Source organism: Capricornis sumatraensis, chromosome 1 (assembly GCF_032405125.1).
Source record: "Capricornis sumatraensis isolate serow.1 chromosome 1, serow.2, whole genome shotgun sequence".
In the NCBI taxonomy this organism is placed as follows: Eukaryota; Metazoa; Chordata; class Mammalia; order Artiodactyla; family Bovidae; genus Capricornis; species Capricornis sumatraensis.
This window is the reverse complement of record NC_091069.1, coordinates 185,967,071-185,979,096: the sequence shown is the minus strand read 5'-3', so window position 1 is coordinate 185,979,096 and position 12,026 is coordinate 185,967,071. Positions and strand designations below refer to the sequence as shown.

The window sequence follows — 12,026 nt, the reverse complement described above, 5'->3', positions numbered from 1 at the left end:
GGGTACATCATGAGAAATGTTGGACGCGATGAAGCACAAGCTGGAATCAAGATTGCTGGGAGAAATATCAATAACCTCAGATATGTAGATGACACCACCCTTATGGCAGAAAGTGAAGAAGAACTAAAGAGCCTCTTGATGAAAATGAAAGAGGAGAGTGAAAAAATTGGCTTAAAACTCAACATTCAGAAAACGAAGATCATGGCATCCGGTCCCATCACTTCATGGCAAATAGATGGGGAAACAGTGGAAACAGTGGCAGACTTTAGTTTTGGGGGCTTCAAAATCACTGCAGATGGTGACTGCAGCCCTGAAATTGAAAGATGCTTACTCCTTGGAAGAAAAACTGTGACCAACCTAGACAGCATATTGAAAAGCAGAGACATTACTTTGCCAACGAAGGTCCATCTAGTCAAAGCTATGGTTTTTCCAGTAGTCATGTATGGATGTGAGAGTTGGACTATAAAGAAAGCTGAGTGTCAAAGAATTGATGCTTTTGAAATGTGTTGTTGGAGAAGTCTCTTGAGAGTCTCTTGGAGTGCAAGGAGATCCAACCAGTTCATTCTAAAGATCGGTCTGAATGTTCATTGGAAGGATTGATGCTGAAGCTGAAACTCCAATACTTTGGCCACCTGATGCGACGAGCTAACTCATCTGAAAAGACCCTGATGCTGGGAAAGATTGAAGGCAGGAGGAGAACGGGATGACAGAGGATGAGACTGTTCAACAGCATCACTGACTCAATGGACATGAGTTTGAGTAAGCTCCGGGAGTTGGTGATGGACAGGGAGGCCTGGTGTGCTGCAGTCCATGGGGTCACAAAAAGTCGGACACCACTGAGCGACTGGACTGACTGAACTGAGCTGTTTAATTTTCTCAGTTAAGTTTCTTACAGGAAAAAATCTTTTTCTGCACAGTTTTGTCTTATTTTTTTAAGTTCACTGAGATATCTGCGTACCCCATGGATAAAGAAGTAATATATCATCTCTTTGCTGATGTTCCTCAGCCAAAAGACCATCAGAAACACATGTGTCACTGAATAAAGTTGAATTCTTTGGCTCATTGCAAAGAGTGAGAATGCCCTTGGCAACCATGCAGCATCTCAGCAAGACGGTTTACAAAGCACACACTCTAGCATTGGGGCTGGTGTCAGGTAGGGGGAGGACCATGTAAAAGACTTTGCTCTGGTTTAGATGTTGGCAGAAAGTGGAGAAAATTTTATCATTAGATATCTTGATGGTTCCTATCTAGACAGTGAGAAGACAGACAGGAACAAGGCTGAAGTTGTGATTGGTAAGATAGCAGCCAATATCATATTGGCCAGAATAGGAGGTTGTTAAGTCATTTTTGTGTTTTAGACCATGCTTGTGCTCTTATTCATATTCAAATGAGACTACAGACTGGTCTTCTTTTTTGTTGCTGTTTTAATTTATTTGACTATGCTGAGTCTTAGTTGTAGCACACAGAATCTTCATTGGCATGTTCAGGCTCTTAGTTGTGGCGTGCAAGATCTAGTTTTCTGACCAGGGATTGAACCCAGGCCCCCTGCACTGGAAGCATGAAGTCTTAGCCACTGGACCATCAGGGAAGTCCCCTTATGCTTGCCTTGATCAAGCATCATACCAGAGTACTCTAGTCTGAAACTGCTGCTCTGTGGAGTTATGCTCAACAGGAGAGTACTGGGGCCATCTGTGAATGCCAGGCCAGCTCCCAGGGGTGTTTTTCTCGTTCTTATCTTTTATGTAAACACTTTGATATATGAACACACACATATGCATACATAATCCAAAGTTTTATATATTTTATTTCATCAGGGACATTTATTCTTATTTAATGAATCTACTAAATGTATATAAAGAATGTGGATATATGCATATTTAAATCATAAGAAGGTAGTTCACCTTCAACATAGAAACAAACAGGAAGGAATAAAAAAGCAAAATGGAAAACCAGCTGTACTCCAATTGTTCTCAACTGAATTAAAAAAACATGAACAATTAGGACCAGAAACAAACTGCTACTTTCACTGATTATTAAATTAGTTACTTGACTTTATTTTCAGCATTGAATAAACAAAGGTTTCTGTGTTGTTTGAGCAAAGTTGTTACTTTTGTGACTTGCAGCCCAGATTCTCATTACCTACAGTGCACCTGAAGAGATCATTTATTGCTGTATCTAAAGAAAAGAAATGAGGCTATTCTAGCTCCTTGAATGAGAGGAAAACATGGATGGAGAAAGATCAGAACGAGGAGGAAAACTGAATGCTACTTTAATACATAGAGGCACCCACGATAAAATATGTAGGCATTCAAATGTTTCTAGAAGACACAAGGGTAGGATTCAGCACTATTTTTTTATATTTGTTTTTAAAGACAAGTTCTAAAAATAATAATAAAATGTCTTTCATGCTCCTTGCTCTCACTCCTTACTTGAGCCAAAAGAGCTGTCTTTACCCAACTCCAACCCTCCTTGCTTTTCTGCCTCTTTCTGGCAGTGTGCCTAGATTCCTCTTGGCCTCCATCCTGCCCTCTTCTGGTAGCTGGTTGCTTATTCTTTCTGAGAGTAAAATAAGCTCTCTTTCTGCTGCTGCTGCTGCTAAGTCACTTCAGTCGTGTCCAACTCTGTGCGACCCCAGAGACGGCAACCCACCAGGCTCCCCCATCCCTGGGATTCTCCAGGCAAGAACACTGGAGTGGGGGCCATTTCCTTCTCCAATGCATGAAAGTGAAAAGTGAAAGTGAAGTCGCTCAGTCGTGTCGGACTCTTAGCGACCCCATGGACTGCAGCCTACCAGGCTCCTCCATCCAGGGGATTTTCCAGGCAAGAGTACTGGAGTGGGGTGCCATTGCCTTCTCCAAGCTCTGTCTGTAGGTCTCCCTTTTTATTTTTCTAATTTATTCACTTATTTTTGGCTGCGCTGGGTCTTTGTTGCTTTGCTCGGGCTTTTCTCTAGCTGCGGCGAGTGGAGGCTCCTCTCCAGCTGCAGCGTGCAGGCTTCTCACCGAGGCGGCTTCTCCTGTTAGGGAGCATGGGCTCTGCACCAGGCTTCAGTAGCTGTGGCTCACAGGCTCTAGAGTTCAGGCTTTGTAGTTGGGATGCATGGGCTTAGCTGCCCAACGGCATGTGGAATCTTCCTGGAGCTGGATTGGACTTGCGTCCCCTGCATTGGCAGGTGGATTCTCAACCACTGAATAACCAGGGAAGTCCATGGGTGGTGTTTTTGGTGACTCAGCATGGGATGCCCTTAGCTCCCTCTGAGACCCACCCTTGACTCCCTGACCACTTCTACAAAATATACCCCTGCATGACTGGTCTAAGAAACCATCCCTAACTCCTTACCCCCAGGTATAACTAAAATTGTCCCTTTCCTAGCATTGACTGGCACATGTTGTGAGCCCTCCAAGTTAGCGACTATGTCTAATTATCTTTGTGACCCGAGAACTTAGGACTACCAGGAGTGAAACAGACCAGAGCAGACAGATGTTGACTTATGGATGAAAATGGAAGGATAACAGATGTATAACCATAGGATACACTCCATGCAGTTTTTCCTGGGTTGGTAATGGGTCTGCATTGACTCATTCCACTGTGCTGTTAGACTAGTGCCTAGAGATCCTGAGTCTTAGCACAAATTTTTTTCCACACCTCACTGTCCTCTTCATCAGATACTCTGCAAGCAACTGCCAACCAGTAATTAACGAAAGCCAGATATACTGACTTAGTGGTGTGAAAATAGTACAAAGAGACACACAGGGGTTATAGTGCACTGACTTCTTGAAACACCTATAACACAGACGCTGTTACAGGGTATAAAAGAATTAAGAAAACAAGAATAAGAAGACAGCCTCTTTTGACAGGCCACATGGGCTTCATGAGCGATGAGGAACAAATATCCACTCCACATCACAGGGACAAAAGTCCGTGCCCACAGGGTTAATTTCACACCAAGTATCTGAGAAAGTGCTCTCCTAAACCTCTTGTCAGCCACACTAGCAGGCAATTTTTGCACGTTTTTCAGACATTTCTGCTTCCAGGTTTTAGAACTCAGACTCTGACTCCCCACCCCACCCCCTCTCCACCCACCTTCAGGTCCAGCTGTCATCCGAATGTTCGTGGGTGCCTCTGCCCTCTGGCAAAGTGCTGTGGTCTTTGTCCAGGATCTGAGCTGAGTCTCAATATATGTAATAAACATAATATATTGAGCCCAAACGGGCTTATTTAGTTCTTTATTTCTTGGAATCCTGGGTCCTGTAACAAACTAACCAGCTCACAAACTGGAGATCTCACTAAGCCTGTTTTCCCCCTGGAAGTGTGGATAATCATAGTGCCTATTTCACAGGCTGTTACTAAGGGGAGATTAGAAATACTAGCTGACATGAAGTCTGCATTCCCTTCACTTCCAGCTGGGGTATCACAATACGTGGAATGCACAGAATTGCTCTCGGTGGGAACAAAGGTGTGGTAGAGAATATTGCAGCAACAAGACAAGGATTTAGTCAGTCGACCATTCTGATTAAGCAGTGACTTTGTGTCAGGTCCTGGGGATGAAAAACAAGTGACAGTGGGGGACAGGCACACATGCAAATGGAGGCAATATGCAAAGTGCAGTGGCAGAGGCAGCTCCAAGCGGTGAGATCCTGGCACCTCCCGCGGCTTAGCACAGCGCCTCGCACACAGTAAATGACTAGAACAGCAAGTGTTTCTTGAGTCCTCCTCAATAAATGGTATGCATTATTAGTATCTGGAAATGAGGTGTGGCTGGCTAATGAGAGTTTCATCCATTAGCAGGAAAGAGTGTAAGCAAGGGAGTGACTCAACCATGTAGATTATTAGAAAATGACCCCGGGATAGTGGTAGTGTGGCGGGTGGGCTATGGGCGGTGGGGGAGGCTCCAGCCATGATGATAATGAAGGAGACTACAGAGCCGAGGCGTACAAATGATGAGTTCAGGTAGCAGTGAACAGGAAGAAAGGAGAGATCAACCCTGGAGGTGCTGGGGAAGAGCAACCGACAGGGCATGGTGACCAATTCGTGCAGGGTGGGGAAGGGTGGTACAAGAGGTCAGGAGATAAAATACCAGATTTCTAAAATAGGAGGAGCGAGTTTGGATGGCAGAATGACGAGATCAGCTTTGGTCATGCTCCTGGTGGAAAGGTCAATTGATCTGGAGATCTGGAGTACGGTAGAAACAGTTAGAGAATCAGTAAGAACCAGAAGCTCATATATACTGAAAACCTAAGTCACGGGGGGTGTATATAACAGAACATCAGCAGAGCGAGAGAATCCCAGGGAAGGTAAAGCATCCTGAGAGAAAGAATGCCGTAGCAGCAGAGAGGAAACAGAAATAGGAGACTAAGGAGCAAATGCTGACCTGGAACCTTCAAGGAGGGAGAGCAAAAGGCAGCAGTGGGGCAGAGATGGTTTGGCAATGGGGTGCAGGGGGACAGTTCTAAGGACATGGGAATGAGACACCGAAGAATTAAGGAGAATATAAGAAATAAAGATAAATATAATCTACTCTTTGAGAAACACGTCTTTGAGGGAATTTTTTTAAATACCGGATAGTAGTTAGAGGGGATGTGACGTCTGGGAAGTTTCATTTGAGTTAAATATGAAGAAGCTACAGGTGCACTTATAAAACTGAAAAGAAGGGATTGCTAAAGGAGAAGATGCTCATCTCCTCGAATTTTCCCCAGATCTCGTCTCATTCCACCTGCTCTAGTCCCCTCACCCCCTTCCATTTTTAGTGGCTCTTCAACCTCCAGGCCCACCTCAGAGGCTCCACCTTTGTTGATCCACCTGAGGCCTGACTCTCCCCTTGACGCAATCTCAGCAGTCTAGCCCTAAACTCACATACCACAGTTTCAGTAATAGATGCTGCTGGTGCTGCTTTATCAAGCTGGGAACAGTTGGAGACCTCAGGAAACCTCATGATTCCTGGACTGCCATGTTCATCTTCCCAGAAGCCACCTCGTGTCTGCGGTTGAGCAACACCCCTGAGGCGCATGCTCTGCAGAGGCCCAGGCCCAGGTGGGCCTCCTCTGTGACTGGAAGAGGTGAATGCACCCCCATATGCCCGCTAGTTGGCAAATGCACCAGCCTGAACTTTTCCTGTGCCTCTCCTGCACCCAGTCGAAGAAATGGAGATTTTCCCAGACAGCCTAGCTCTCTGCTCCTGCAGGTCCACGGAGGAATCTGGACAAGCCACCAGAAGCCCTCTGCCAAAGCCAGAGAAGGGTAAAGCCAGCCTGCACGTAAGTGTACAGGTGACAACAGCGTCCACAGCAGCCCATCTCTGGAATCACATCCACACAAACACACCACCTTGAACCTCCATCTTCAGTTTGCAGGCCCCACTTGGGGCAGAAGCTCTAAAGGTGAGCTATAGAAAGGTGTGAATGTCACGAAACAACTCAGAGTATTGAATGGGAGAGTTTCTTTTCCTATTCCAGATAATAATAAGCACAGGGTTATCTGATACCAGATCATGAATCAAATTACCCAGTCAAATCATCCAAGTCACAGCTATGCCTGAGAGAACAGATACAGCAAATGTGTTCTCTCTCAGCGGGCAATCTCGTGGACTGGGCAAGGGGGAGTGGCTGGCAGACAGGCACTGTTTCCACTGTTCATGTGTCCCCCTGGTCATTGCCTGCCCTAAACGGACGTATACAGCTCCACTGTCACCTGGAGGAGTCACATCCCCAGGTCTGCCTCACCTGCCCTTTCCCTGAGCATCCCCGGCATTTAGAACAGCTATAGAATCTTCTACAAGGTATTTCCATACAGGATGGCAATATCACACATCATACTGCATCACATGTAAACAGGGGTGCCACAGCTCACATACTTCCACAGAGCACAGGAATACACTCTCCCAGCCCCAAACCAACACACACACACACACACACACACACACACAGCCATCACTTGCGGTGAATGTTTACAAGGCCTCCTTCCCAGGAAATAAATTTAGGTAGCACTGGGATTCAAGAATTCCAGTCAACTGACAGAGCACAGAGGATACATATTTATTTGTGTATCTGTACCCCACAATCTGTCCCTGTCCCCAGAAGGCCTCAGACTGCAGATACTTCCTGTACCCACCTCTTATTTTATGAGACCACATACACTGACATGGGAATTTCAAATTCTAGACAAGTACTATTCAGTAGAAGCTTCTGTGAACACGTTCTATATCTGCACAGTACCACTAGCCACTAAGTCCTTGATAGATGCCTGGTACAACTGAGGAACTGAATTTTTCATTTTATTTTAATTAATTTAAACTTAGCCACGTATGGCTAATGACTAATAGTATTGGATAGTGCAGTTCTAAATAATTCCAGCCAAGCAGGCTCTAGCATCAGAGTTAAAAAAAATAAATAAATGGTGCCTTTCAGAATGGTGGGAGCTGGCTCTCCAGGAGAGGGACAGAGTGAAGACACATTGAATATTGACTGAAGATGCCTCGGGTGCAGCCGCAGTCCGCCCCAAAGGGAGCCATGGTGGGATGCTCAGAAGCAACTGAAGATAAACTTGAGAATCAGGCAGGGACAAGACTGGACCTAAGGGGGTCCTAAGGGGATATAGGATATGAAAATGAAGCAGAAGAAGAGGTAAAGATGGAGGTGGGGGGGGGGGGGTCTGCCCACTGTGAGATAAGTACTAACACCAGACCTGGAGAGTTCTAAATCCACCTTAGACCCTTCTCCCCATGCCCCCATCACTGCGAGTTTTAATGGAAGGATTATTAAATACCTCCTGGAGCAACTTTCATTCTGCAGGGTAATAAGCTGAGGTCCAGAGAGGTAACTGGGCTGTCCAGGTTCATAAACTGAATCTGTAGCAGAAGCAGGATCAGAACTGCACCCCCACGAGCCCTCCTGCACCCTCAACCCGCTGCACTAAAAGAAGCTCGATCTTCGGAAGGAGAACTGCAGATATACAATAAGCAGACAGAGGGAGGCCCCAAAGAGGCACCAGCGAAGGGAGAAGAAGTTGTAGCCGGATCCCTCCTGGGCCCGTGACTTGGAGGCACCGGAGAAGGTCGCCTCCTCCTCCAGCAGCTTCTCGCTGGGCTTCCAGTGCACGATGCCCTCCTGGCAGGCCTCGCAGAACTCGCTGCGGTGCGGCCCGCTATCCGGGCGGCTGGCCACGTGGATGCGGTACTGGCCGCCGTCCTCGTCGTAGCACTGCTCGCGCAGGCTGGTGATGAGGTTGTCCACCAGGTTCTCGATGTTCTCCTCCAGCATGCTCGACTCGTCCAGCCGCGCCGTGCCGCACTCATAGCACAGCTGCTTGAAGACGCGCATGCGCACGGAGCCCGCCCGCTGGGCGCGGTCCAGGTACATGTGGAAGAGGATGACCACGTTGGCTGACTGCCAGGTGTGCCAGCACCAGGTGCAGTGGAACCTGCGGGGAAGAGAGACAGGGATGGACAAGGTGGGCCTCCCTTCCAGACAGCCCTCCTGGAGGAGCATGGAAAGGAAGGGTCCTGGGTGCCTGTGCCTGGAAGTCAAGGTGGAGTGTTTACTGCCCCCTGGGCACATTAGTGCCTGAGCCGAAGTCTCAGCCTCCTCTTGGAGAACTCCCCTGGGCCTAGGACAGCATCCTCATAAGCCAGACACCGGAGCCATGTGGCCTCCAGCATTGCTCTCCAGCCTACCTCCCGTGTACCCTCCCTTAGCCTGACATGGGTCTGGATGCTGTCCAGCGTCACTCCTGCCAGTCTGGGCCTTACTTCTCATCTGTGAAATGCAGGGTAATTGTGTCCAATAAGAATCCTCCTGCTCAGACCTCTCATGACTCTGATAAAGAGGATGACCACACATCTCACTCATGCATCCTGTCTGCTCTGGGGCAAAGATTTGCCTCTAGCTGTGTCAAACACAGAACACAGAGAATTCACAGGACGGGCAGGCAGATGGGTGAGATGGGCCAGCAGGCAGAAGACTATGGAGTTTGGTCCTTGCACCTTCACAAAGGGCTCTCGCCTGTCCCTTGACAGATCATCCTTAGATCCCAATCCAGGGCTGCAGCAGAGGTTGGGAAGGTGTATCCTGGTTTGCATACCCCTCCACACACATATACACACATGCACATTTATGTACACACAGGCCCTTCACACACATATACACACCACATTTATAGATACACTGGCTGCTTTGTCTAACCAGGCCCCTTTGGGTTTTGGCCTCAGGAAGTACAAGGGAAGTGGCCTGGGACTCATATGGCTTAGGCTTCATCTCAGCTCTCCCCAGTGCTTGCACACCTTCAGTGACAGAGAACTCATTACCACCAATGGCAATTCTTTCCCCCCCGAGATAGAGCTCTTCCAGGGCCCTGTTCCTGAGGTTGTATGGCAGTCCTGGGTCCACTGAGCTGCATCTGCCCTCACTGTTGACCCTCTCCAAGACCCCTGTAAATAGCCCTGAAGGGCCTCTGATGAAGAACTCAGTTCAGTCCAACAGGTCCTGCACAGCACCTACTGTGATGCCAAGCACCACGCAGCCCAGGCTGTGGAATGGAGATGAAGCCAAGCATGGCCCCAAACCCTAGGGCCCACAGACAGCACAGGCCCATCACAGGATCCAGTGCAGCCTGAGGCAGGGTTGGCAGGCCAGAGCGTCCTCATTGGCCTGAGCCGGCAGGGAGTGTCCGCCTCCATCCTGCCTCCCTGTGCTAGGCCAGAGCTGCGGGGCAGCAGGGTTACTGAGTCCCAACACTGATAGGTAAGGGTAAGTCTCTGTGCAGAATATGCACAAGGGTGATGCTTCTCCAGCCCCGCCTGAGGCCAGCTGGGAGCCAGGAGTAAGACCAGCTGAGCCCTGAGGCGAGAGGAGCCATGAGCCTGGGGGGCTCAGCCTCCAACCTGCTGGGCCCCTGCACCTGAGTTTCCAGCCCTTCCACCCCTCCCACTTGCCAACTCAGAGCTTCACATTGTCAGTCTCCTCCTTCAGCACCTTTTAAAATCAAGCCAATCTGGAGATCTTTCCCCTCCCTCAAGCCAGACCTCAGGTCTTATATCTCAAAGTCCAGGAGGAGGGAAACTTCGGATCATCCAGTCAGCCTTTCATTTCATGGAAAGAGAGCCCTCTGCACACACACAGCTAGTCAGAGACAGAGCTAGGGCCCAGCCCATAACGTGCCCATCAGATGTGTCTTGTGGGGGTTTTAGTTGAAATGAGCCCATCGATCCCTGCCTCTCTGTCTTTTGTCTACAGTCGGGTTCAGGCTAACATTTGCAGGTTTGGGGAAGGAGTACAAGTGTAAGCTGCCCACCCACTGCCTGCCTCCTTCTGTCTCACCCCCAGCGCCACAAGGAACTCCACAGGCAAGCAAGCATGTGTGAACTCCCCAGTCTGTGTGTCCAGGTTCTGTGTTTACACCCCCAGAACACAGCCACCCTAGGAGCCTAGGGTTACCATCTGCCCTTAATTCAGTGGACCCAGGGAAGAATCCCACATCAACCCTGGAGAGGAGCTTGAGGCAGTTTGGGCAGGGCATTCTGTTGGCCCCAACCCCAGCCGTGATCTAGAAGAGAGAGAGGCAAGTAGACTTCAGATGGATGTGTCCTCTTGACCCAAGGACCCCTTGCTGTATGAAAGACATGGAGCGCCTATCCCATATGTGATGCTGTGCCCTGAGGACCTACTGAACTCCTGCCCAAAGATCTTTTTGTCAGAGACCCATAGATAAAAGAGCTGGAAGAGATTTGACTGATTACCTCAGGCCCACTCTCTGGTTTTGCAAATATGAAAACAGAAACTACACAGGGGAAAGGATTTGCCCAATTTCACAGCTGTTAGCTCCAAAGCCAGTTTCTAGAACTTAGCAGGTGAACAATAAATGCTTTTGTATTCAAATCTGATTTCAATGAGTTGACTGCACAGACCTAGGACCAGAAAGAGCTAAGGCTTTCCCCAATGGACCACATGGCCTCCTCCGCTTTGTTCCTACCAATCTTTAAGAAATTAGGAACATGTGAAAACATTTAAAATGTCAGAGATTGCAGGAGCATTGAAGAATCACAGCTCTTTACTATGGAAAATACAACCTAGAGACAGAATACAGCTTACTAGGAGGAGCACTCAGGGAGTTAGTGGTATAGTTGGGATTAGAATCAAAGCTGGTTCGACCCACCTGGCAGTTCTTTCTCTGGCCTCTAACCTCTAACCTGAGTTGACCCTAGAATGAGGCTCCACGCATCTCTGCCTCCTCTTGGAAAGTGCCCCCCAGGGCTGTGCCACAGGGCTCCCCACAGCCCTTCACACCCCACCTCTTACCTGCCTGAGGCATGCTGCTCCAGATACTGCTTCCAGCCAGGGGCCAGCTCGTTGGGCTTGAGGTTGGGGTCTATGATGAGCTCCCAGCTGTCGGCTGGCTTGGCCACCTCCATCTTCTCATAGAAGACTTTCTTCCACTCACAAGTGGTCAGGCTGGTACACATGGTCCTGTTGGAAGGGCTGGGAGTTTGAGCTCAGCCTGAGCGAGACCACAGAACAGCCAGGTGGGTGCAAAGCAGTGCAATCTCTGAGGCCTGAAAAGCTTCCTTGTCAGGACCAGAAGGAAACAGGACCCAGCAACCTCCTTCGTCACCCTGGTACCTGTTGCCATGGCAGCTGAGGCCAGGGCTGGGGAAGAGGGAAGTCCCAAAGGGGAGTCCCAGGGCCCTGAGCTAGGCTGGGGATGCAGGGCTGGGCAGTGATGCGACGGCAGTGAGCAGGGTAGGGGCTGAGCCCCGGACCACACTCACCCAGGCTTCCCAGGGCTCCAGGAGGCAAGGACGATTCGGTGGCTGTGTTTCACCCCTACCGGTCTTCCAGGCATTCTCCACTTCATGTACTATGGTGACTGGGACACCCTAGGGGACCACGGAGAAATGAGGGACTGGGAAATGCAGCGCCTACGGCACCCACGTCCCCTGACATGCTGGAACCATCACTTACCATGTGCCAAGCACTAGCTGCTTGACTCATGCTCTGGCCAAGGCCAGGATTACCCCCACCCCCACCTCGCTTCCC

General features: G+C 49.0%; 1 protein-coding gene across 1 annotated transcript; it reads right to left on the bottom strand.

Annotated features, from left to right (window-relative positions):
- Positions 1-7,907: 7,907 nt before the first annotated feature.
- Positions 7,908-11,531, bottom strand: RTP2 (receptor transporter protein 2). The gene is made up of 2 exons (XM_068982468.1): positions 11,289-11,531; positions 7,908-8,415 (listed from the first exon to the last, which is right to left on the bottom strand). The coding sequence occupies exons 1-2, from the start codon at positions 11,450-11,452 to the stop codon at positions 7,908-7,910; spliced, it is 672 nt and encodes a 223-aa protein (XP_068838569.1). The 5' UTR covers positions 11,453-11,531.
- Between the last annotated feature and the right edge of the window lie 495 nt (positions 11,532-12,026).